The 27985-nt window shown below is 39.5% G+C and overlaps 2 protein-coding genes across 2 annotated transcripts in view; both read right to left on the bottom strand.

Annotated features, from left to right (window-relative positions):
• porb (P450 (cytochrome) oxidoreductase b) overlaps positions 1-10533 on the bottom strand; it is a 30306-nt gene extending 19773 nt beyond the window's left edge. Inside the window, 2 exon segments of the mRNA XM_051958250.1 lie at positions 6786-6973; positions 10374-10533. Coding sequence (XP_051814210.1) covers positions 6786-6964 — 179 coding nt within the window. The 5' untranslated portion in view covers positions 6965-6973; positions 10374-10533.
• A 2647-nt stretch (positions 10534-13180) lies between these two features.
• tmem120ab (transmembrane protein 120Ab) lies at positions 13181-20259 on the bottom strand. The gene is made up of 11 exons (XM_051958359.1): positions 18618-20259; positions 18298-18414; positions 18121-18180; positions 17714-17809; positions 17487-17576; positions 16407-16472; positions 16245-16306; positions 16059-16151; positions 15843-15907; positions 15496-15564; positions 13181-13603 (listed from the first exon to the last, which is right to left on the bottom strand). Exons 2-11 carry the CDS (start codon positions 18324-18326, stop codon positions 13490-13492), a joined length of 744 nt encoding a protein of 247 aa, XP_051814319.1. The 5' UTR covers positions 18327-18414; positions 18618-20259; the 3' UTR covers positions 13181-13489.
• Positions 20260-27985: the final 7726 nt, after the last annotated feature.

Here is a 27985-nt window from a genome sequence, read left to right as displayed (position 1 = left end):
TAATTGTTTGATATTCTAAAAATAGTTAATGAGGACAGGCATAGGATTTTAGCAAGTGCTTTCAATGACAAATGCCCAATAACAAATTTTAGTCCATTCTTTGGTTATTTCTTAGTCAGATAAATGATTGATAACATTGCTTAATCACAGCAGAATCAACAACTAATAAATGCAAACAATCACAGCAAACACCACAATGTCTAGTGTTTGGAACTCTGGAAATACAGTCTGAAACCAAACACCATTACGGAGAGCAAAATGAGCTGCAAATCATTTGTTTTTCATGTTGGTTTGCCTAAAATAGGGAAAAACTAAATTAATAAAGGATGTCTCTATGAACATTAAATCTGACTTTAACAGAGATAAAATTGTAATTTCAAAGCCTGGGCTAGAAGCATGTTGGAATAAAGTATAACAACACTTAAATGGCCCGCACTACAAACCAACAAGTGCTGCAAATGTTGAAATTCTGTTCTTATCCAGGGTGGTATCATTTTCTAATGTACATTTTCTCTCTCAAATGCAATGGCTTCAGTCCCACATTACAAAAAAAAGCATGCCAGTGTTTAGTTGTCATTTGTATGATCTGGACTACTTGTGTAAATTCAGTGTACACTGTGTCAAAACAAAACTTTCCATTCATTCATCCATCCAGGAACTAGTCCTTTTCACACAAGCACTGACTCAGTTCGGTCTTCCTCTGCAACATAAGCTCATTCGAACATGGAAGTGATCTTATATTTTACAATCAACATTTTTCCATTTTGAGAACTAACAAGCTATTCAAAGACACCAACAACATGAACACCAAACCTTACTTTAAGTTTTAAGAACAAAATGAAACACAGCAGCACACATGCAAGTGGCTAGTGTGTTCAATGACTGACCTTGAGGCCGAAAGGGACAAAAAAACAGAACATTCAATAATTAAATTGTGCATGTAGTCAAACAGATTTTATCTCCATCTCTTACATAACCTCCTGGGAACATGGTTTTGATAACACTATCTTCCCAGCCTAGAAGCAAGCAACTACATCTTGTGTGTAGAGCTCACATTGGAAACAAGCCACCAGTTCAGCACTTACTTGTAATATATGACTCAAAAACTTTCCCAGTGTGAACTGTGCTATCAGATCAAAGAGCTGGATTAGACTAAGTCTAGGCAAATACTGGAGGCAATTTAATGCAAGCATCATTAAAATACATTTACTGTGCATTAAAGCAGTAAATCGAATACTTGACTGACCTCTCAGCAGCATATCTCCTGTCCTCTGGCAGGGAGAAGACACAGCCCATGGCATGCAGCCCTGTAGCTCACACTGCCACTAGCACCACTGGCTAGGCTACGCCGGGAGCCGCCACGCTCGAAATCAAAAGCAGGACGTCAACACTCCACAACCAAAGGATGAAAAAGTAGTACTGGTCCAGAAAGGCAGAGAGACATTTGAAGAACAGCCTGCCGTCACCTCAGGGCTCCAACACGATGTGAACTCTGCCTGTTCCTGTGCTGCTCTCTGAAACGAGCTCCGTCTGCTCTCCACATAGAGCTCCAACACACACACAGCACAGCAGCCTACAAGTCCTGTCAGTGTCTGGCAACCACTGAGAACACAATGGTGGGAAACTGACTTTCCCATAAAATGTAGTCGAGCTGCAGACCCACACTTTTGACTCACACACACACACACACTGAAATGATCTTGGGCTGAAAATGCCTTCCTCCTCATCCCCGCCCCTTTTCCTCTCCGCTCTGAAAGGTGTTACGAACGAAAAAGTCTACAAGATCCATTCTGAGAATTTGGCCAGTTATCAGAGCAACTCCTCTGTGGATCACTGAAGGGGGTTGAGGAGCTGTGAATGGTAGTTGTTTCTGAAGTATCCCCTGCCCCCACCTCAGTGGAGGAGAGAGGGGAATGTCATTGCTATGGCAACCTCATTTATCATAAAAGGATTCCATTTGTGACATGGCCCTACTCCAATGGCAGAGCAGCTCAGCCCGCACACGCACACTTTAAGAAGAAAAACAGAGTGGGGAAAGAAGAATGAAAAAAAAAGTAACTCAGGGCAAAGAAAGGGTTTCTTGTCTTTTGCCTCAACTTTCCACCTTTGGAGAGGGCTCACAAAAGGAACTTGGCTCACCCTCCTCCTTTGCTCTCCAGGGAACTTTCAAAATGGGTTCAGGGCCAAAAACAAAAGCACAGGAAAGACATAGAAGACTACGCCCCCTTCATAACTGTTAGGCAATCGCTGCCCCTTTAAGGGGAGGGGAGACCAGCTTGGTGCTTGTGTTGCTCTGTTCTCCCTTCCTGTATCCCCACCCTCCACAGATACAGACTCTTCCAAAGCAAAACATGTTCTCCAGGGGTCTTTCTCAAGCCAAGCTCCTGTTTTCATACAAACGGTCAGGATCTCCTTTGCTGAGCTCGTGTCCATTCACACAACCACACAGTGAGTGTGGCTGCTGCTGGCCATCGGCTCAGCTTTACTCTGGTGACCAAAAACATTGTGTTGTGGTTGGGGAGGGACTAAAAATGCAGCCAGTGCAAGTAGAGTTCACTGAAGTGAAGCCAAGCCTCCATCACTTTACCAATAAGCAGTCTTGCATTGCCAGACCACTCTGCAGCACAAAATGGTCTGGCTGCACCTCATCATCATTCTGCAATAAGGGAATAAAAACACTCTTGGCTTGTTTGTATTTCTTTAAACCAATCACAGTTATACTGGACTATACAGTTGTCCGAGCTAAACCAACGATGCAGTGAGTTTCCTCAAAATAGTGATGTAGGGAATTGTTTTGTGAAACATTTGCAAGCAAGGAGGTGCCAATATAATGACAAATTCACTGAAAAAAAATTGTAGGACTGACTTCCTGCATGCCCCAAAATCCTCAAAAAAGCTGTACATTTTCAGGGGTTGCTGTCTGTATGTTGTTGTCGTTTCCTGTAGTGGAGGGGATTTTGAAAACAGCAACACGCAGGTAACAGAGGAGAGAGAAAAGGCTGCTTGAAATGGCAAACTTTTCCTTGCAGTTTACATCCAGTCAGTCTGACCAATAAGCAATGAGGGGAGAGAACGGAGGGAGGGAGGGAGGGCTCACAACTTTCTTATCTGGCATTAAAGCTGCAGTAGGCAGAAATCTGGAAAACAAAAGCAGTGTACTAGAACAGTTATTGAGGCTGTCCCAAAGGGGTCAGAACGGATTCTTGCAGACCCAGGGAGGAGGAGCAAAAGTCCAGCTTTTACTCAGACCACTTTTATGACAATATGCTGAAAGATTAGTTGGGGATTTTTGAGCAACGATGTAAGTGTCCACATACCGCTTTAACATGCGACCCCATCAAACTGACAGCTTTAAGTACAGCTATTACTGTACTAAACATACATTCAGATTCAATTGCTGAGTATATTTGGACACGGTCAGAGCTGGGGTCACATTTTTTCAGCAGCACACGAGTAAACGTGTCCTTGGTCACAATGCAGGACCACCCACTTAAACATATAACCACTGAGTAAGTGGATGCATGCTCATTCATGCACCAGTGGAGTGATTTCTTCTTCTTCTTTCAATGTCTGGCAGACTAGACACAGGAAGTGCACTGTTGCATCACATTAATGATGTGTACCATATTGTGTGGGCAAAATAATTCACAAAACCTTTGCTGATCTCAGCCCCTTATCATTGAAATGAGGCAATAATAAAAAAAAAAATTCTTTTATTGGACTAAGCTGTCAGGTAGGTATGCATTAGTCATCTCTGTGTAAATGGTATTGCCTTCAAACTGGTTTTGCAATTTACTTTCAAATGTAGTTATTGCCATATTCCTTTCAGGTTTTTTGACCATTGAGATTTTGTTGATTGTTATTTTGACTCCTTTGAAGAAGTAATGTATTTTGTCTTTGAAAAGATAGATGCTGTAAATGTGTATTTGCATAGAGAGAAAAAAATAAGATGACTCAAGATGCTTTCTCATGTACAAACTGATGAGCTGTCCACTTAGGATCAACTGAGTTCATGAGTGTAACTGTGCAAAAGTGGAGGGTGTGAGACAACAAAGGTCATTTCTAGTGAAACATTCACTCGAGCCATACACTGTGCACTCTCACACACTCATGTCAAGGGCTTCAAACTGATAGTCAAATCAAAACCAAATAAATGGCATTGCTATTTATGAAGCAATCAGGCCAAAAATATTCTGGATCCAGCTTCTCCGGTGTGAGGATTTTCTGCCTTTCTGTTTTATGTCGTTTCAACTTGAATATTTTCAGGATTTAGATGGTGGTGGTATAAAATAAAAAAATCTAAAGAAGTTACACTGGACTGCAGGAAATTATTACAGGTCTTTTTCACTGTTTTCTGTTATTCAGACCCCAACTTTCAAACTAAGCTGGCTTATACAAAGAATAAATAATTTCACTCACTATAATGTGCAGGTGATGAATAGATGCTTCTTCTAAAAATAGTGCTGTCAAACAAAAGCTAAGCAGATTAATCACAAGGTTGCTGGGGATTAATCACGATTAAACATCATTCATTTTTAATCAAGCTTCATCTTAAGCATAATAGCACTATATGTTATTTCCAATAGGCGTGGTCTCACTGTATAATTCTTGAGCAGCTCACCTTGTTCAAAGTGAGGATGTTTAGATATCATAAGTAAAAGCCATTCATGGAATAATGTCACCACAACAGTTTGAAAGGAAACATCCGACACCTGCATATAGTGCTATTATGCTATTTATCTTATCAATAACAATTATACTAGAATCAAGTGGACGCAAACCAGAAATGCCATTAAATATTGATATTTTTGGTTTCAAATTGAAGTGTGACTTTAGTTCAGAGCTGCACCAGTAGGCAATGCAACTTGAACTGAATTGGAGTTTCTACTGGTAGAGATTACAATTGCAATCTCTACTGGTAGAAACTCCAATTCCACCAAATCGCAGTCTCTACCCTGACATACATACATATATATATATATACATACATACATACATACATACATACACAGCATTCACATTTCCCACCGAGACGCCCAACGTACTGTTCAGTGTCTTTCATTTCGAGCTGGTTGCTTCTGCCACTACCAAATCAACTTCCCATGTCGCACATGTGCGGCAGGAAACCTACTTGGACAAACTGCCCAAAATGCGTTGCCAGAGACATTTCAGGGATTTTGAGTCATTTTGTGCTGAAGATGGGTTAATTGCCTTAAAATTTCTAATCAGATTAATCATAATGGACAAATCTGCATTAATATGTTAAAAGATAAAAAAAAAAATCAACCTAAAAAAATACTTTAATGAAGAAAGAATATTCCAGATTCTCCTTTTTGTAATTCTAAACCCATATTTTACAGCTATTTATACAAATACATGACACATTTTGATGAGAAATTCATTAGTTAATCTCAATGACTAAAAAACAGAAATGAATATGGCAATAACTACATTTGAAAGTAAATTACAAAACCAGTTTGAGGACAATACCAATACCATATTACACAGATGACTAAGGCATTCCTAACTGACCGCTCAGTCCTAGAAAAGATTTTATTTCATTATTGCCTCATTTCAGTGATAAGGAGCAGAGATCAGCAAAGGTATTGCGAATTTATTTACCTACACAATACGGTGCACGTCATTAATTCTGGGACAAAAGCTATAGCCAGCATCATGAGCGAACAATTTACTGTTCAAAAAACTGTCTGTGTCAAAGTAAGCACTGAGCCTCTTTGGAAGCTTTGTTCAGCAAAACCTACACTACCATTCAAAAGTTCGGGGTCACCCAGACAATTTCATGTTTTCCATGAAAACTGACCCTGTTATTCATGTGCTAACATAACGGCACAAGGGTTTTCTAATCATCAATTAGCCTTTCAACACCATTAGCTAACACAATGTAGCATTAGAACACAGGAGTGATGGTTGCTGGAAATGTTACTCTGTACCCCTATGGAGATATTCCATTAAAAATCTGCCGTTTCCAACTAGAATAGTCATTTACCACATTAACAATGTCTAGACTGTATTGATCATTCATTTAATGTAATTTGATTGAAAAAAAAATGTTTTCTTTCAAAATTAAAGACATTTCTAAGTGACCCAAAACTTCTGAACAATACAGTATTTTGTCCCAACCTGTTACTGGATAAACAGGAAGAGCTACTGATGCAAAACAGATGCAAAGAGAGTACAGTTTATAGTTAGTTAAAAGTTAAACCAACCGATGACATAATCCCCATTGCTAACACTTGTCATTCTTAAAAGCAGGCTTTGGACCCACAGCTGATTTGCTGTACTGTTCAAGTATCCCTGCACACGTGCGTTCGTGTGTACGCACCACTTGAAACATAGCGGCCTGTAGCTATCATTTACAAATATGTCTCAGCTTTATTTGACAGTAATTCTGCTAGAAAACACAATGACAACATGCAACCAAAACTGGATGACAAGGTCTTTTAAGTGTAACCATTACATGTTCTAGGCAGCAAGGAGAGAAAATGAAATCTTTTGATGTCCCAAGCTATCAACATAATACAGCGATTCATTTAACACTAGTACATGCAACAAAAAGTGTAAAAAAAACTTTAAATAAAAAAAATCTGTTTCTTCTCCTTACATTTTGCAACTTAAGTGTTTCAACTTGTTTCTTAAGCTGGTAGCAGCCTTTATTAGTTACTCAAATAGCAACATGTAGTCAGATCCGACATGAAATCTGTTTATTCAGACCCGACTACCTGCTTGTAAATGTCTCCCCCGGAATACCCCAAATGGATACTCACGGCGTATCGAGCTTCTTGAATTCGGGAATGGGCTCAGGTTTCTTGCGGTTCATGACAAAATAAAGGACAATGCCAGCCAATACGGTGAAGAGGATGACGTCAAGGCTGGTGAAAAGAGACGCCTCTTCCTCCATCATGGGTTCAGTTTGGGTTGTGGTCGCAGGGTCCATGTCTGCCATGTTGCCGCTCTACACGAGGACAGAAACAACACAGAAAATGTAAAAACAGCAAATATTTGCCACTTCCAGCTCATGAATGTTTTGTTAATGTATATACAAATTATCTGACTGCTGGTTAGGCTACACAAGCAGTTTGAGAACAACAGTTGAGACTCTCAAGGATTGGCATTATGTTGAACACACTCTACAGACTAAAATATTAATTAAATTATTATTAGCAGAGTTATGTATAAAAATGCACTTGAAGATGCTTTTATACTAGAGGCACAGTGCACATTTGATTTTCGCCAATGAATTCTGATTGATACCGATATATGCACTTTTATTTATGGTAAATTAATGTTTTTTAGAGAGGATATCGAGCCTCTCCTGAAACGTAATTAGCAAATTATTATCAGAAGCTCTGATTGTCATGGCCCACCAGCATGCACAGACATAAATTACAATATTTTTTAATTGTACACTGCGCTAAATAAAAAAATTTTAACAGTGTTCATACTCTTTTACAGGCTAGAATGATTATTCTCTGATACAATTTTGACAATATCTAAAACAAGGGCAGATTTCACCTATTTTACAAGTTGGAAAACAAACGTCTGACCAAAAGGTAGACACCAGAGACGCAGCATTCAGCATAATTTCATCTACCTGTCAATATTCGCTTTGCGCTGATATTTCATTTTAAAGTTTTTAAAGACCAATATCGAATCCAGAATAAAATGTGCATTCTAAAAATGTGTTTTACTTTTACAGTCTGAGTTTAAAACTTTAACTAAGTACAACCCAGGACTTCTGGCTGAAAAACGGTAAAGCCGCTGCACAGAACATATGACTGCTGACATATGTGAGCAATATTCTGCATGCTGTATCATACAATGACGGCTTTTGTGCAAGCACTATTGCAGGGTTCTCGCCAGCGCATTTCAGCGTAACGGGCCGTTATGCTGTCAGTTTCAAAGATTACGCTGTGATTAGGGCCGCTACGCTGCCTTTCAAGTTGTGGTATTGTGTTTTGACCACATTTGCTTGCGTAGTATTTCCATATTTATGTGAGAAAACTTTTTTATTGGGGCAGTTGGCGCTGTGAAAGAGAGTTATTTTGACAGATAACGCCATGTGCGTTTGTTTTTATCGACTGGGTGCCTATCTAGGTTAATTTATATCCCCCCACCTCAGCTGTACTTTCCTGTCGATTGACCCGTTCCCGTCTAAAATTAAGAGTCGCTTCCAATCTCGGGGTTACAATTAGCATGCCTCGGTTTTTTTCGTGATGCCATGTATGGTGAATAGTGACCTAAATCACAAGCATTTGGAGCATCTGCGTGATGCTCATTGGCTGACAACTGGGCTGGCCGCTCGCACGATTTAATTAAGACTATTGCTCGTGCGCATGGTGTTGGGCCATCCCGACCTGCCATTACGCTGTAAAAAAATGCTGGTAAGAACCCTGTATTGGACAATTGATTTACATTTAGGCTCAACATGTTACAACATTGCAAGCCACCGCCCTCGACGCATGAGGAATTTCTTGTCATGCATCCTCAACATCAGCTCTTTTCACACTGAGCACAAGAGGACTTCAGGTTCTGAGCACTCAGGTTTCAGTTTGGTTCAAAGACTGAAAACAATGAAATCAGGTTTACTGAACCTGTCAACCGGCTTGAACTCCAAACAATTTGACACAGTCATGCAGACGCTCGCCCAACACTCACTCACGCTCACTACTGACTCACTGATAAATTAAGCAAATCAGTTCACAGATAGGGAGATAATGACAAATAAGGGGAGCTTCTCAAAATTGGTAACAATACATAGACCAATATCCATATTTTTAACAGCCTAAACTTAGTTATTTAATAACAACTGTCACCAACATATGTGGGGAGCAGCACAGTTTTGTTCTTGTTTTTTTTAAAGTTGTAAAACTTTGTAAGTGCGTTCTGGTTGAAATACTATTCAGCAGCAACACACGTATTAGAAATAGCTTGCTAAAACTTTGCCTTATTATTTGCCTTATTAGGAAACATTGCTGTAAAGTGGTAACCACCTTCAACTATGAGGACATCCTGTTATAAACACTCATCAGTGAGATTAGAACAAATAAAGGTGTATACATTTTAGCTTGCTGCACAAAATGAACTGATAATTGAGTGGCCACGTGATCATTCAGGAAAAACAGGCACTAAACTGAGGCAAACAGTATCCACAACCGGGAGTTTACCAACTTATGTTGTATGAGCTGTACGCATTTCTTACACAGCTTATACAGTCCCTCGTGTTTTACAATACTATATCTCCTTACTATTGCCTGGCTTAGTTATCTCCCAGCAGGCTCAATTAGCACCTCAACATGACTACACAATGTACTTCTGTGTCAAGGTAACAATGGTGTGAGTGAGCAACAAGACCAGCTAAACTACACACAAAACTATAGGCAATTGTTTTACAGATGACTAATAAACTAAATGTTTGTAGTTTTTCTTGTTAATTTCAACACAGAGGTGGATAAAATGCAATTGAACAAGTGTATTCTTTACGAACACACCTCAAATATTACTCAAATACATTTGTTTCCTTGTGGCCTATGAAACAGTAAAATCTAAATAACAATAAACATGTTTTGAATAGCCTCACCTATATCAAAGGCCTCTGTCACGGCAGATTAAGTCATTCACCTGATAAATGCACTGTTGTGTTCTGCCAAATACTACCGGCTACTGTCTGCCAACACTTGATGTATTCAAAATCATGTGGCTCGTTGATTAGAAGCCGGTTAAGTCAAATGAAAGAAGCTCTAAGAGCAGTTCTCGGGTATTAATGACCATTAAACCAGACAGTTTACTGGAGGTCATCCTGACAGTTCAACTTTTCTCCTCTGAACAAATATTTTATGTAACAGTGGAGATGTTGGCACCGAATTGCAATAAACGTGTATGAACTTTGATTCCCTCTAAGCCTCACCTATCCCCTGTCCGAATAGGGTTTTTTTTTTTTTTTGCTCTCTGTCTCCAAAACACTGCCGGCGCTCAGCTACAATGAGGAAAGTGAATTCCAGTGAGAGTGGGCCACGACTATTCCCTGGACAGTGACAACACCGCTTGAAAACACAACGCTTTACTAAATTCTGCTAAATTCAAGGGCATAAAAGTTAAATCTTCAACACAATGTGCACATATCTTATCAAGTCTACCTTAAAAGTACACATGCTGATGAAACGAGATAAGTTAGCCTTGCGTAACACTGGAGTCAGGACTTGCGTAAAGCTAATGTCTGTTGAAAAAACGTCGTATTTCCGGTGTGTTTTTAAGTTTCTAGCTTCGGTGTAAGTATGGTATCACTGAAGTGTAGTCACCACAGACTGCAGCTTGATGTAAAACGATTGAGAGTGTAAGTTTGGAGTGCAGCTTACCTTCTCCTCTCCTCTTTGTGTCAGGTTCACTTCACACACTGCGCTCGATGCGGAAGGAAACTTTACGCCATGAAGGACCGTACCAACTCCATCTAGGAGGCGGGGGAGGACTCTTCCACTTTCGTCTCCAAAAGCACCTTCCACAGCTGCGTTTTTATTTTCTGTGAAGTTACAGAAGAGTACCTTCCAAGACACTACTTGATTATATTGTTTATAGAAAACAAACTTTTTAAAAATAATTTTAATTTCTGCAGCTGTGTTTTAGTTTGGACCGGTCTACAACAGTGCTGCGCACGTGTACGCCGCTATAATAAATAACTGGAAGTGCAGGCATGAGGCAGAGGTCATGGTTATGTAATGCATCCAGAAGAACAAACTCCATGTATCTTTGACACAGTGAGAGGGAGATTCGTCAAACGTGTCCTCCTCAGTGTTAAATAGTGTTTTAGTTCCAGTACCAAGGACACCAGTTTCAACATGTGAAGTTTTCAGCCTGCATGTTCAGCTGTATTAGGTAAAATGAGGAATATAACAAATAGAATTGTGAAAATACTTACAGTAAGTCACACATTCAAAGTTCAAAGTACTCATAAAGACTTGTCATGACGACTAGAAAGTACTATGGTACATTTAGTCAGGTACTGTACTGACATAAACTTTTGAAGTAAACAAAAAAACAAGACCTTTATCTGCTGATTTCATTCTTCCAGCCAAAACTTGTTGGTGTCAGCACTGATACTAGAGGTTTTTATTTGCAATCAGTGTGGTATTGACGCCACCTTTGTCCAGAGTTCAATAAAAGAAATATTTTTATGATTAGGTCGCTATACAAATAAAGACACACTCCAGACTTAAGAAAAGTAAATGTTTGACTATTCACAATGTTCAGCTAGCTTTATATTAAATGTGTGTATTCATAGATGGACTGTGCCATTTTTCTACTACTTATCTATGAAAATCATGTGATTCTCCTTCAATACATAAGAACATACAGTTTCAACTGAATTTACACTAACAATGCATAAAATATCACATTATACCCATAGACTGTATATAAAGTGGACGTAGCATCTGGCTCCAAAATTGAAGCCCACCCGGAAGTGTCAAAAACTTGCAATATCACGCCGTCCGCTAGGGTTGGCTCCAAAAAGCTTTTGCTCCATAGACCCCAATTCATTTTTGGAAAAAATAAAATTTGATAGACCGATTTTCTACAGCTCAGGATTTTTTTCCCGTTAGTTTTCATGGTCAAAATGAGAGATCAGGTGGCCGATCTTAAAATAAATCAATACTGAATTTTAAATAAATCGTTAAAGTTGGTGGAGCCAGTAGGCGTGGCTATACTTGATAGACAGCAACAGAAGCCTCTGCGGTAAAATGTGGGTGGGATAAGAGAGTCTTCAGGCAATCCTGCCCCTAGTTGCTCTCCGGTCCAGCCTGTTTGATGACGCTTTTTACGTCACTGGCTCCAAAAAATCCAAAACGGCGACCAGAAAGTAGCAAAATCCGGGCTTCATTTCAGCGTTGAAACCAACGGGTGATGTCACGGTTAGTTCACGCCTGATTATACCACATGTATATGCAAAGTGTTGTCTTCATTTTTAGCCTTGGTTCAATTTTTTAATAAGATTTTTTACATTTTTTATATAGCTATTTTCTTTTGTACCTCTTTGTGTTTCTTTGTGTTTCTGTTTTATTATTCTGCAATTTCAATGGAGAATTAATGATGTGCTCTACATGCTCTATCATATACTTTTAATCTCTACTGCACTACATTTCAAAGGACAACATTGCACCAGAAATTGAGGTTTTAAGTGCTAAATCGGTTTACATGTTTATTTCCTTGATGTGTGTTGGAAAAACACAAAAAAGCAGAAGAAAAAAGCCAAAATTGACATAATTTTACACAAAACTCCAAAAAAAATGGGCTGGACAAAATTGTTGGCACCCTTTTAAAACTGCAGGTAAATCATTTTCTTTCAAGCATGTGACGCTCGTTTAAACTCACCTGTGGCAAGTAACATGTCCTGGCAATACAGAAATCACACCTGAAGCCAGTTAGAATGCATAGAAGTTGACTCAACCTCTGTGTTGTGTGCCTATGTGTGTCACACCAAGCATGGAGAAAGAAGAGCCAAGAAGTGTCTGAAAAATATGAACAATCTCAAGGGTACAAGACCATCTCCAGAGAGCTTTAAGTTCCTTTGCCCACTGTGCGTATTATAATCAAGAAGTTTATAACCTATGAAACTGCGGCTGATCTCCCTGCACGGGGATGGAAGAGAAAAATTGACGAAAGAACGCAAAGCAGGATAGTTCAAATGGTAAACAGGTGAAGCAGGTGGAATTGAAGTTCATGTTGACGACTTCAGAGTTTTATCTCTTACAATGAATCATATCTTCCAAGTTTGCATTTTTTGTGTGTAAAATGTTAATATGCCAAATACCTGGTTACTCATTCATTCAGAAAAATGTGCAATGAGACTTTATATTTCTCCTTGTGATACAATGAAGCAGAGTAAAAAAAAAACACAGAAAATGAAAGTACACTACCACGTCATGAGTAAATTTGTTTAGCTACATTCCCATACACAAACTTCAGTTTCAGCCCAGATTGCATTTTATTTTGTTGTCTGAATACACAGAGTGAAACAATAATCCATGCATGTGATGTGATCACATTGACTGTACTTTATATTATCATACCACACTTTAACTCAAAAGACCAATAAATGACTGCAGTTAAATACATTTGTATGTGTGAGAATATTATACAGCAGTACTCAAAAAAACACAAGTTTGCAAAATTTGAAACTTTATATAAGGATCGATTTATTGGTGCATTGTTTGCATTTTCTTATTAGAGTGGTTTTCTTGATTATAAAAACTTAAAAAGATGGAGTAAAGAAGGTAATGTAGATCACATTTTAACTCTGAATAGTATTTCATTACACATTTTAAAATATTTATCGATATATGCTTTATTTATTTAAAGACTTATACATTGATTATTATAGTAAATACAACTGAAGCTGATGGTGAAAGGAGCTTTCATTCAGAGAGGAGCATATGAGGCACTTTTAAAAAGGCATGACATTTAATGATTATTAAACGTGTCACAGGCTCTTTCGTTTCTGATTCCTGGTCTTAAGTTTCTGCTGAACGACTGCAACAGTGGTGAAAAAGTTTCCCAAGAACAGAATAAGGAAGCAGGCACCACACATCATGACCTGCAATCACATGGAACGCAGAGAACAATACATGAATCAGCAAAAAAATTAGACTTAGTCATTCTAAATTTTTGGTATTTTCTTGATTTATGGAGAGATTCTCAGATGGAGGTCAAGTACTCAAAAATAATGTAAAGTTACTTTCAAAATGTGAGTGCCTAAAGGTTTGTAGAATTTGCTCTTTTTTGCATTAATTTGACCTAAAACATATCCAGATTATTACATAAAGCCTATAGGTAGATAATGAGATCATAATACAACAAATTAGACATTGATATTAGCTAGGGTTATGTATTTAGTGAGGATAATTAATAATTATGACTATGACTGAACTCGAACATCTGAATATTTGGTCGCTATGGTGGTATCCAAATATTAATTTAGAGATACAAATATTCAGATTCGCAATGTTACATGATTGTGAGTGTTAAAAATATGTCACCCACTAGGATTTGCAGTAAATTTGAAGGTGAAATTATGTTTGCAATCATTTGGATGACAGTCAGTTTTAGGTGGGCACTATGTTTCATTGAACAGTGATCGAAATCCGTCCTTCACAACACATTTGTGGAGATGTATCATGGCTATAACAAATGAAATTTTTAAGGACCTCAGACAACCGTTGTGGACGCTCATCAGACTGGAAAACTTTACAAAACCATCAGTTTGGATTCAACCAATCCACAGTCAGGCAGACTGTGCACTAATGGATGAAATTCAAGACCTCCAGAAGAAGTGGATCAACAGGATTTACTGAAAGAGCAAGGCGTGTAATAGTCCATGAGGTCACAAAGGAAACCAGGGTAACTTCTGAGCAACTAAAAGCCTCTCTCACATTTGTCATGTTAATGTTCTTGAGTCTACCATCGGGAGAACACTGAAAAACAACAGGTTTGCGAGGAAAACTACTGATCTTCAAAAAGAACACTGCTCCCTGTCTGTAGTTTGATAAAGATCACACAGACAAGCTAAAAGACTGCTGGAAAAAATTCTGATGAAAAAATGATGATACTTTAATTGAGCTTTTTGATTTAAAAGGGAAACATCATGTTTGGTGAAAGGATAGCATCGGATTCCAGCAAAGAACTTTATCCCATCTGTGAAACATGGTGGTGGCGGTATCATCCAAAGCATGCCAGTGAATTCAAAAGAAAAATATCAAGACATCTGTCTGTGGATTGAATCTCAGGAGAAAGTGAGTTATACAACAAGAGAATGATTCTAAACATTCAATTTGGTCTACCAGAAAACTGTCAAAAAGGAATAAAGTTAAACTTCTAGAATGGCTGAATAAAAATCATGATCTTCTTCCAAATGAAATATTGTGGAAGGAGCTGCAGTGAGCAGTTCATGGGAGGAAAATCCCACCAACATCCCAGAGTTCAAAGGAAAGGGTTAAAATTCTCGTTACCAGAAACGTTTACTTGCAGTTATTGTTGGACAAGTTGGCCAGACCAGATACCGAAAGCAAGGGTTCACATACTTTTCCCACTCACATAATAGCTAATATTGGATCATTTTCCGCAATAAATAAAAGACAGAGTCAAATATTTATGAGTCATCTCTTCAGTTGGGTTCTCTTAATCTACTTTTAAGACATATGTGAAAATTGAAGTCAAATCTAAGCAGAAAAATCTCAAATTTTAAAGTGTTCACAAATTTTATTGCAACTGCATAATTGAACACCTGACTCCTACTTATACATCTGACCAAATGTATTCTAGCCACATGGATGACAACCTCTCTATTGGGGTACCGTAATTATATAGTCTAAGCACATAGCAAGTGTATAGGTGATGAGTAGATGAGAGGTAAATCCAGTAATTTTTTAACGGTTGTAAAAGCTGACGCACAGGGAAACAATAAAACTTGGCGACTGTGGGAGCACTGACCTGCCATTCTTTGCAGTCTGGGAGCTGAGCCATTCTGAACAGAGACAGGCCATTGAAGAGCTGCCAGAACTACGAGACAAAACAGGAGGATTTAAAGTTTTGTTGTGTTGAAAAGGGAATGGATGTAGCATGAAACTAGGCAGACACACAGACATGCTAAAGATTAGGCTCTTATCCAAACACAACACTGTATAAAATAAGGCCTCATACACTGAATAATATGAAGTCTAGAATGACATCAGCAGTTTTATCAGTCTTTGTGCAGTCTAAACCATGACAAAGCATTATTTTTTTCAGGCTAACAAAGCATTCGGAGAAACCTTTTCAGCATCACAGCTTGTACTCACATGTCCAAAAAAGAGGAAGGGCAAAAGAAACGTCAGCCCTTTCCACATCCATGACTGAAATCCCTCTGAAGAAAGAAGGCAGAGAAGGTTTTAATGCGTTTGTAAACTCCTGCACATAGCTGATCAACTTTAAAGGGACATTTTTACTGAATAGTTAAATAAAATGTGTCTGAATCAGTTCATTAAGTGTCCTTGGCTCATTGAAATGTGTCTTACCCACGGTCAGATCCATGTTGTGTCTTTCACCCAGAGCTCGTAGTCTGTACAGACATCCACTCTGATAGTAGCACTGCAGACACTGAACAAAGCCTGTCGATTCCAGGTGACAGAAACACACATCAGACTTTTGTGTAGTTGCACAAACTTTTAACCATGAATACGTTACAGGTGGTTTGGGCTTACTTTGATAGACGGAGTAGGCAAGGAACTGGTTCCTGAACAGCTTGTACAGGTTCCCATCTGGCCTTGAAAATGAATAATTTAATTTTCAGAGTTTAAATGTTTTAAAATTGTGTTTCCTTGTTTTTAATCTGTGATTTAAGGGTTCTGTTTTCCTCTACTCACCATGTTAGCATTACACCAGACAAAAAAGCCGATATGTAGTGATGGAAAACCCACCATCCTTTGATTCTGTAATGCAGGACACATTTTAGACCATATTCAAATTGTATGTTTGGGAAAACGGATGAAAATATGAAAACAATGAGCTACCATAAACTGTTCCAAAAAATTCCATTCAAAAAACATGAAAATCTGGCAGTAAGGGTGCCAAAAATGCAGAAAAAACAGTGAAAATAATGGCAAATATATGCAATCTAGTTGTATTTTTACATGATTTTATTATGGCAACAGAGGGTATTTTCTGGTCACGCATTGTAATAGAAGAAGTCACTATTTACAAAAAAAAAAAAAAAGATTTTTGATGTGGACATTATTTGCAGTTTTGGCAAATATAAATCAACATATAAATTAATATGTTTTTTAATGTGATTTTAATATTTATTATCACTAATTCAACAAAACAAGAAAAACTTGCAAAATAAAAGTTAAATAATATTTGGCAATTTTCATATTTTTTTCTCTTTCAAAAAAAGAAAATATCAATAAAATAATGCTATTTTAAAATAATTTAAATACAGTGAAAATAATTTAACTTGCAATTTTATGAATATATTCTAAATAAAGAAAACAACAAATTACCATTTGTAAAAATACAGATTTTTGATGTGGACATTATTTATAGTTTTTACAGGGAGCATCTTAAAATAATTGTTTTCAATTATGTTTCAAATATTAGCAAATATCTAAATAATGATATTTGTTACTGATTTTAATATGTTAAAATTGTGTTATTTTATGGTGAGACATTATTTATAGTTTCAGCTTGTTTCTTTAGGGTTACATGAAAATCAATACTCTTTTTCAGTAGTTAATCTCTTTAATTTAACAATTTGTAAACTAAAAGTAAATTGTTTAAAAATCTACTGTTAAAAACTGACAAAAATGTTTATTTTTGCAGTGTAATGATAATGAAAGTACAAAGAAAAAGTTTCAAGAGCTATGAATACTTTGCCATTTATCTTTTTTTTAAAAAAGAAATACAGTGATGTTATTTTCAAAAAATGAAAAGTTTTTTGTGCAAACCTGGAGCCGTTGGTGATGAGGATACTTTCCCGGATAGTTAATGTACAATAGTAAAACACCAGCAGGAAATTGAGGATTGCATCTAAAAACCTAAAGTCAAGAATGCAAGCTTTGTTATATTCAGACTGACAATACAGACAATGTCAATGTTACAAAACAAGAAGAAAGTGACACAGGTGTTGCAGCTGATACGTATCACAATATGCTGCTCCTGATGTTTGTTGTACCTGTAGCTCACAAAGAAATAGCAGATGAAGGAGCACAGCATCAGGGCGACAGTGAGGTACAGCTTGAACTTCTCATATTCATCTTTGTAGGCAAATCTGATGAGGATGTGACATATTCAGAACTCAATACCACCAGGTACAACTAATAGAATATGACGAAATCCATCAGCTAATGAAAAGGAAAAATAAGGGATCTGTTTTCTTTCATTAACTGTAGTGCATAAAGTGTAAGTCGCAATGACTCTATCATGATTCTGCCATAAATCATCTCACTGAATCAAAGAGCACCACTAAATCAAGACATCAGTGGTTGAAAAATGTTAAACAAATGTTTCATAATTTCAAAATAATAATAAAAAATTGGACTTGATATTCCCTGTATTTTGGCTTTGAAGGCCATTGCTTACTTTGCCTGCTTGTTGAAAAGAGTGACATTCACATTTCCAAGAACCAGACTGAGATATAACCTGCAAAAAGGAACCATAACATTATTTTCTTCATTTAATTTCACAGAAGGTTTAAATGTAATTCAGAAAAATATTGTGCTTTTAATTAATAGTTTTTAATTAATTACAAATCATCACCCATTTTTCTTGGGAAGGAAAGCTTCCATTTCAGAGAATGCATTTGGTCGTGTCTTGGTTTTCTCTTTTATTTCTTCCAGTTTCTTAACATCTTCTTCTGATGGTCCTTTATTGCATCTGATGAGAGATTGAAAAGCACAAGATAATTTTGTGTCATCGCTGAGACATATTTACAGTATCTGAGCTGAGGAGGGTCCATTTAGTCAATATCAGTTCTTCCTTTTATCCTCCTTGTGTGTGTTTCTGACCTGGTGCACTGCATTCATCTGTAACTGTAAATCTGCATCCATGCCAGTTGGTGGACATGAGCGGACACTTACTTTTTCACAAGGTGAGACAGTTCATTCAGTCTTTTCCGCTGTCTTGAGATGGAAGAGGAGCAGTTCTTTTGTAGTTTGGATATTTCATCCAGTTTCTGCAAGTATATTCTGTGAGTCTCCTGGATGGCAACAAGAACACAGAGTTACACTGACAGTCAGTGTGCAACTTACAAAGATCATTTTCAACTTTTTTTATAACGTTTATTGTAAGGTGGCATATTATAATCTGGAGCAGAACCAAAATATCTGTCACAAGAACAATCATTACTGAGATATTTCAGCTTTACAAGATGTTTAATTGATAGATAGTAAAATTTTAGAATAACATAATAAAAAAAGCATAAAATATGTGAGCAGGAATTGCTTTGTGTGAGTAATTTGACCCCGGCAGCTGGTTATAGCCCATTTCCTACCTGAAGTTGCTGATACTCCTCTTCCAGACATTTCCACTCCTCCAGAACTTCTGCTAAACCTTGAGGCATTTTGTGAACACCTTACCGTTGCACTAGCAGCAAATCAAGATCCACTTAAAAGCAGTGAGAAATGTTTAGACACAATGAAATGACTCGAAACGCTATATTGAAGTATCCTCAGGGTGTGTCTCACATCTCCATGGACCATTTATTACAGAAATTGAACTTTGACTGGTGCACTTGTGCAAGATTTTGACTTGGACATTGTTCTATGGAAATTGTGTGATTATCGCTTTGTTCATTTGCCACTCATAAAGCTAAAAGCGTTGATGTGAACAACATTAAACACAATAAAAGCACTAGAGCTCTAAATTGTTACTTTGCCATGGTTCACCCAGCTCCCTGTCAGTTTGACATAGCTTTTGTCCACATTTGATCTCTTTTCTTTTTTTCTTTCTGTGAGTTACACATCTGTACATTAGCAGCACCTGGTGGACTGGATCAGTTTTTAAACTCAGGAGAAATGTTTGCTTCTGCAATTTAATGGCACATGTGACAATGTTAGGAAAATTTTAAAAATAAATTAAAATGCTACTTTCTCCAAAGAACAACGCCTCCTGAGAGCCAGGATACTTGAATGGAGAGTGGAGAGGATGAGGGGGAAAAAAACCAAACACTATCTCACTATCAGCATTGGACGGGTCCTCGCACTCTTGCTGTTTTCAGTGCCCCGACTTGTGGATACCCTGACTGGACCTTTGTGAAGGCTCACACAAGATCCAGCAAGGAGAACAACCCAGGGAAGACGAAAGAGAAGGAGAGCAGGCGCAACAATATGGGAGACGCCAGTGTTTACAAACAGTGACGTCACGAAGTCACGTGATTACCGCGCTGGTTTGCAAGAGGAACCAGAGGAACAATGGCTGATGATAACAATGCGAACTATCCTTCCGTGAAATTGTCCGATTATGCTCAATCCTTATCACCTGAGGCCCTCAAATATACGTGAGTAAGCTGAGATACCAGGAAAACAGTAAAACCTTGCCAGATCCCTACAATTTGAAGACTGGGTGGGTTGACGATCCTTCATTGTGGCCGGGCATTTCCTTCACCGACATTTATTTTTACTTGATTGACACCGCTGGGCAGTTCACCCACCCAAAAATATATAATTATGAATTAAAAATAATATATCTTCTGTTAATCTTCAACAAGATGTCAAAGAAACGTCAAGAAGTTGCTGTATTATTTGTCTGCAGTATGGCTTCTATGTAACAGTAACAGACCCACAGCATTGGTGATCGAAAATAGGACAATTCTAAAAAACGATCGCTAGACGCATGCAGAAACAAATATGGTTACAAATATGAGGCTGCTGGCTTAAGGAGATGTTATTGAATATGCTTCATTCGACTTTAGTATACTTTCATCGCCTAAAAAGCGATCGGTAACACATGACAACACTGAACCAAACTGAAAGTGTAGAGATCGCTTCACGCGAAGGATAAGACACTAAATCAATATCTTTTGGTAAATAAGCTCAAAGTTGAACATAATAAACATGCTAAACTGTTGAATAGTTTACCTGAAGAAAAGTGGGAGCCACAAACACGATCTCTGCTGTTTACTGGGGTACAATTTGTCCTGTTGCTGGCTGAAGCCACCGCCATTTTCTCTCTCCTGAAATCGGTATTCGGTGAAATTTCAAGCCTGATCCCTTCTCAAAACGCTTCGTACAACCAACAACTACACACGCTATTACCATTGTGGTAAATACATGTGCAATTTCATTCATGAAAAGCGATAACTTCACGTATTTGTTTCAAACCCGATACCGTCCTAGTAGCAAGCCGTTATGTTACTGCCGGTTCTTGCCAACCAGCAGCGGTCTTGTACCACGTGACCGTAACAAATGACGACACGCTGGCGTCTCCCATAGTGATCCCATGTGTGTCTGAAAAATTGAGGAGGATTTTCAACAAACACCAGATCCCTGTCTTTAAGTCAAATAACACCCTCAGGCAAAGACTGGTCCACCCAAAAGACCCCACACTACACAGCCAGAAGAGCAACCTGGTGTATGCACTTAAATGCAAGGAATGCTCAGATCTCTACATAGGGGAAACCAAACAGCCACTTAAACCTCTGTGAGGTGTGTTCAAGGCTATTATTCCAACAACCAGTACTCATCTGACTACTCAGTGATGGTTGTTTTGAGTATTGGTGGGGTTGTTGAAATGCACAGATGTCACCGAGCCCTCATGTGCTAATGGTGGTCATTAGCATGAGTCTGCTAGGTAGTTCTTTTGGAGAGTTTTGAAAGGACCTGATTGTAAATTGGCAAAAGATGATGTCAGACCACCCACCACCCACCCCACCCCCTGTTCAGAGTTGGCTTTTCTACTTTGACATGGATGGCTTTTTTCACTCTTCTCTCAAACCATCTGTCCTCCCTGTCCAAAATCTGAACATTGGTGTCCTGAAACAAGTGTCCTTCCTTAAGGTGAAGGAAGACTGCCGAATCCTGTCCTGAGGAACTGGCTCTCCTGTGTTGAGCCATGCGCTTGTTAAACTCAGAAAGGTATTTAGTTGACATTTCATTCATATCCAGTCCTTTTTTTTAATAACTGATTGTTCCCATAATAAAGAATTATGGAATTTATAATGATGTGATCACAATGAACATAAAAAAAATTACACCTTTTAAAAAAAAGGTATGTGAGATACATCCCATAGAATACAAAACTCACTCAAATATATATTGACCCATCTACATGACCTACAACAGTAATTACATTGGCAAGTCATGTCAGACTGGCATCCACATGTTGCTCAAAGTTTCCCAGCACAACATGTCACATGATGTCACACTGATCCCATATTTCATTCTCCTGTCTCCTTCTTAAGGACACACAACACACACACCTGACCACCCACATCATTGGAAAGAAAATGTGATTCATCTGCACCACTGCCTCATGTCCTGTGCTAATGTGCCCACTGTATGCACCATAGTGGTTTATAGGAGTCAATACATTTCTATAGAGACACAAATACCTCTCCGTCATAGCCAGCATTAAAGTCTTCATCAGTTTGTACAACAGAAGCTCCTCTATGTTCCACACATTCATCAATGAGCCTTTGGTGATCATTTTCCCATCTCAGTTTGGTGGTAGAATCTACTGCATACTAAAAACATCCCACAAAATCTGCAATTTTTGACCCAGTAGTCTAGCCATTGCCATTTCCCCTTAGATGGTTCTCATTTTTGCAGCTCCCAACACATCAGCTTCAAATATTATCTGTTCACTGACAACATAATACATCCCAGTGATAATGAGATTATCATTGTTATTCACCTTTCACTGGTTTTAAAGGATAACTGTAGGATTTAGAGTGATCTATTAGCAGAAATGGAATACAATATCCATAATTACAGATTGATTTGTATATAATGAAACCATAATTCATCATAGGATAAATTGTGCAGTTCACCACATAATGAATTACTTGTCATTATGAATGGTGTTTTTGTTTGCTTGGACAGAGCTCTGCATATTTAGACAGGGTGGTCCATTTCCACAGAACCCATCACATTGCACTGTCATGTTTCTGCAGTAGCCCCAGAGCAGCTCAACCAAACACTGCTTCCACAAAATGTCTCATGTTTTTCCATTGAATTATGTGCAGGAGACTTGATAGATGCCACTAAATCCTACACACTAGGTGTTTAATGCTGGTAATTATTAATATCTGCATGTGAACAGTACCAGTATAAAGGTCTATTAGCTACAATGTGACCGAGCTAATATTTATCGATACACAAAAGCTTTTTAACAACTCTAGTGAACTCTAATGAATACAGATTAAAATTAAAGCTGCAAGCAGCATTGGACAGGTCCTCGCATTCTCACTGGTCAGCAAATCCATGCATGTCCACCAGGTGGCACTGCAACCTGGAGTGTATTTTGGCCAATAGATGTCATCGGGCTTAAACTGTCATCACACATGTAAAATTTCAGGGACAGAGGAGCATGTACAGGCTAGTTATAGAGCATTTCCTTCCATCCACCAGGTGGCGCAATGAGTATGACTGTATATCAGCATTTGAATTTCATCGGGGCAGGACTCTGATCTGATACATGTTAAGTTTGATGCAGATTGGAGCATGTTCAGAAGAGTCACACAGCATTTCCTGTTCCATAGCAAATTGTCAAATTCCAGGGGTCACCATTTCCACGCCCTAAGACTTTTGTGGAGCCTTTTGATAACTTTTGATCACCCATTCCTCATGTACATCTTGATCAAATTTCAGCTCTCTCTGAGTCATCGTGCTTGAATTTATAGCTTTTGAAAATGACTAAAAATGACCGAAAATCGTGGAACATATAAAACATCATTCAAAATGGCCAACTTCCTGTTGGGTTTTCAGCATGGGTGTCAATTACATTGTTGTGTGTCTTCACCAGTGACATACGCCTACCAATTTTCATGCCTGTAGGTGACACATACTGGCCGTAGTAAATGTTTGAAATTTTCCAGGTGCCGCTATTTCCAGGTGGCGCTATTTCTCCACACACATGTGTAATTCATGTAAAATGTCAAGCTGTTAAGCAGTCCTGATGTGTGTGGTAATTTTGGTGAGCATTTGAGCTTTCCTAACCTGTCAAAATGTACTTTGTCTTGGCAACAATCCGTTGCCAAGGAAACAGCATTTTATGAATCATCAAAATGTTCACACTGTGGCATCATCAAGGCGTGAACACTGAGCTGTCCAATTTCTACAATGACATGACAAAGTATCGGCCAATGGTACGTGCAAACGTAATGACCAAAACATCTTATTGCCAATAGGTGGCACTATGAGTATTTTGAAATGCATGAATGTAAATGTGTTCATACCCCAACTGGTGTCCATCATATGAAGTTTGGTCCAGATTGGACAATTTCCTAGCCTAGTCGTGCTAGACAACCCACGGCAACTAATTTAATTCTCTGCCAGGGTGGGTCTAGTTACCCTCCATAAGGCTCGAGGTTGGATGCTCCTAAAACTGGCCGGACGAATCACCATGAAGTGTAGAGTCAGAACTAAGTGACGACAGAGGCGCGACAATTCTGACAGAAACAACCGGAAACAACTAGCCTAGCTACGCTAGACAACCCACGGCAACGAATTTAATTCTCTGCCAGGGTCGACAACAAAAACGACAACAGTCGTTGAGCTCCATTAGCACCGACTCTGAATAATCTTTCTGTTAACATGTCTGTAATATACTTGAGCTTCACCCATTGACTGTATAAAAAGGCTTTACCGAACTACCGCATCCTCTGATTTCCAGGCTCTAGGAGCCTATCCGTTGCGCTGATTGGTTGTATACCTACCCAATTGCTGCAGAGTGATTTGATAGACAACCTTTTAGCCCGCCTCCCTCCCTGTCGAGCGTGCCTAGACCCTTGCGTCTTCAGAGCATGGGTCTAGCGCGGTTAGGCTAACAATTTCCAGCTGAGATATAGATAATTACATTTTCATGGCAAAAAATGGAAATTCACCGCGCTGCCACGGACCCGCCCTTTCACGCCAAGTCACCATTTTCTGTGGGAATCATCATCAACGTGTTTAGGCTTATATCACCAAATTTGAAGTGAATCTGACCTCTTCTTCTTCTTTTCCTTTCGGCTTTTCCCTTCAGGGGTCACCACAGTGAATCAATTGCCTCCATCTAACCCTGCCTTCTGCATCCTCTTCTCTCACACCAACTACTTTCATGTCCTCTTTAACCACATCCATAAACCTCCTCTTTGGTCTTCCTCTAGGCCTCCTGCCTGGCAATGGGAAACTCAGCATCCTTCTACCAATATATTCACTCTCTCTCCTCTGGACATGTCCGAACCAGCTCAGTCTGGCCTCTCTGACTTTATCTCCAAAGCCTCTAACATGTGCTGTCCCTCTGATATACTCATTCCTGATCCTATCCATCCTGGTCACTCCCAAAGAGAACCTCAGCATCTTCAGTTCTGCTACCTCCAGCTCTGCCTCCTGTCTTTTCCTCAGGGACACTGTCTCCAGACCAAACAACATGGCTGGTCTCACCACAGTTTTGTAAACCTTTCCTTTCATGAAACTCTTCTATCACACATCACACCTGACACTTTTCTCCAGCCGTTCCAGACTGCCTGTACACGCTTCTCCACCTCTTTTCAACACTCTCCATTGCTCTGGACTGTTGACCCTAAGTACTTAAAATCCTCCACCTTCTTGATCTCTTCTCCCTGTAACCTCACTCTTCCACTTGGGTCCCTCTCATTCACACACAGATACTCCGTCTTGCTGCGGCTAACCTTCATTCCTCTCCTTTCCAGGGCAAACCTCCACGCCTCTAGCTTCTCCTCCACCTATTCCCTGCTCTCACTACAGATCACAATGTCATCTGCAAACATCATAGTCCATGGAGACTCCTGTCTAACCTTGTCTGTCATCCTGTCCATCACCAGAGCAAACAAGAAGGGGCTCAGAGCTGATCCCTGATGTAGTCCCACCTCCACCTTGAACTCCTCTGACAGACCGACAGCACACGTCACCACTGTCTTACAGTCCTCATACATGTCCTGCACCACTCTAACATACTTCTCTGCCACTCCAGACTTCCTCATACAAAACCACAGTTCCTCTCTGGGCACCCTGTCATAAGCTTTCTCCAGATCTACAAAGACACAATGCAGCTCCTTCTGACCTTCTCTGTACTTCTCTATCAACATCCTCAAAGCAAATATTGCCTCTGTTGTACTCTTTCTTGGCATGGAACCATATTGCTGCTCACAGATGTTCACCTCTGCCCTTAGTCTAGCTTCACCTGCTCTTTCCCATAGCTTCATCGTGTGACTCATCAGCTTTATGCCTCTGTAGTTGCCACAACTCTGCACATCTCCCTTGTTCTTAAAGATGGGCACCGGCACACTTCAACTCCATTCCTCAGGCATCTTCTCACTATCTAAGATCCTGTTGAACAACCCAGTCAGAAACTCTACTGCTACCTCTCCGAGACATTTCCATACCTCCACAGGTATACCATCAGGACCAACTGCCTTTCCACTCTTCATCCTCTTCGATGCCCTCCTCACTTCATCCTTAGTAATCTTTCCTACTTCCTGGTCCACAACAGTCACCTCTTCTACTCTTTGTTCTCTCTCATTTTCCTCATTCATCATCTCTTCAAAGTACTCTTTCCATCTTCCCATCACACTATTGGCACCTGTCAACACACTTCCATCCTTATCCTTTATCACCCTAACCTGCTGCACGTCCTTCCCATCTCTGTCTCTCTGCCTTGCCAACCTATACAGGTCAGTCTCTCCCTCCTTACTGTCCAACCTAGCATACAAGTCATCGTAAGCCCCTTGTTTGGCCTTTGCCAACTCTACTTTCACCTTACGCTGCATCTCCCTGTACTCCTGTCTACCCTCTTCAGTCCTCTCAGTGTCCCACTTCTTCTTAGCTAACCTCTTTCTCTGGATCCACTCCTGCACCTCCTCATTCCACCACCAAGTCTCCTTATCTCCTTTCCTTCCAGATGACACACCAAGTACTCTCTGACCTGTCTCCTTGATCACATTTGCTGTAGTTGTCCAGTCATCTGGAAGCACCTCCTGACCATCCAAAGCCTGCCTCAACTCTTTCCTGAAAGTCATACAACACTCTTCCTTTTTCAGCTTCCAACATTTGGTCCTCTGCTCTGCCTTTGCCCTCTTCATCTTCTTCACCACCAGGGTCATCCTACACACCACCATCCTATGCTGTCTGGCTACACTCTCACCTACCACTACTTTGCAGTCACTGATCTCCTTCAGATTACACCGTCTACACAAGATGTAGTCTACCTGTGTGCTTCTATCTCCACTCTTATAGGTCACCCTATGTTCCTGCCTCTTCTCGAAGAAAGTATTCACTACAGCCATTTCCATCCTTTTTGCAAAGTCAACCACCATCTGTCCTTCTGCGTTCCTCTCCTGGATACCAAACCTGTCCATGACCTCCTCATCATCTCTGTTTCCTGCACCAACATGTCCATTGAAGTCTGCACCAATGACAACTCTCTCACTTCTAGGGATGCTCTGCATCACTTCATCAAGGTCCAACCAGAATTTCTGCTTCTCCTTCAGCTCACATCCTCCCTGTGGAGCATACCCACTAACAACATTGAACATCACACCTTCAATTTCTAGCTTCAGGCTCATCACTCGATCTGACACTCTTTTACCTCCAGGACATTCCTAACAAACTCCTCCTTCAAGATAACTCCTACTCCATTTCTCTTCCTATCTACACCATGATAGAACAACTTGAACCCTGCTCCTAAACTTCTAGCTTTACTACCTTTCCACCTGGTCTCCTGGACACACAGTATGTTCACCTTCCTCTTCTGCATCATGTCAACCAGCTGTCTACCTTTTCCTGTCATAGTTCCAACATTCAAAGTCCCTACTCTCAGTCCTAGACTCTTGGTGTTCCTCTTCTCTCTCTTCCTACGAACACACCTTCCTCCCCTCCTTCTTCGACCAACAGTAGTCCATTTTCCACCGGCACCCTGTAGGTCCACAGCACCGATGGCGGTCGTTGTTAACCCGGGCCTCGATCGATCCAGTATGGAAGTCATACATCTGATTCGCATGTTTGATTTGGCAAAGTTTTATGTCGGATGCCCTTCCTGCCACAACCCTCTGTATTTATCCGGGCTTGAGACTGGCACAAAAAGACACTGGCTTGTGTCCCCTTGCGAAGTGAATCTGACCATCCTGCTTGAAATAGTACATGACAGTTTTTTTTAAAAATTGCTATTTCCTAATACCACAAGGTGGCGCTATGGCTGTCAATGTACATAACCACACGGATGACGTCAGGGCGGGACTTTGATCACACATGTAAAGTTTCATGCAGATTGGAGCATGTTCAACAGAGTT

Source organism: Acanthochromis polyacanthus, chromosome 13 (genome assembly GCF_021347895.1).
Source record: "Acanthochromis polyacanthus isolate Apoly-LR-REF ecotype Palm Island chromosome 13, KAUST_Apoly_ChrSc, whole genome shotgun sequence".
NCBI classification, from domain to species: domain Eukaryota; kingdom Metazoa; phylum Chordata; class Actinopteri; family Pomacentridae; genus Acanthochromis; species Acanthochromis polyacanthus.
This window is presented reverse-complemented; position numbering and strand designations above follow the sequence as displayed.

Coding starts and splice junctions, on each gene's coding strand:
- tmem120ab (XM_051958359.1), bottom strand. CDS start 18,326: ATGGAAGCTTTCCTTCCCAAGAAAAATGG. Junction 17,810..18,120: donor CTTTTCAACAAGCAGGCAAA/GTAAGCAATGGC, acceptor CATCCTCATCAG/ATTTGCCTACAAAGATGAAT. Junction 15,908..16,058: donor CAACATGGATCTGACCGTGG/GTAAGACACATT, acceptor TTCTTTCTTCAG/AGGGATTTCAGTCATGGATG.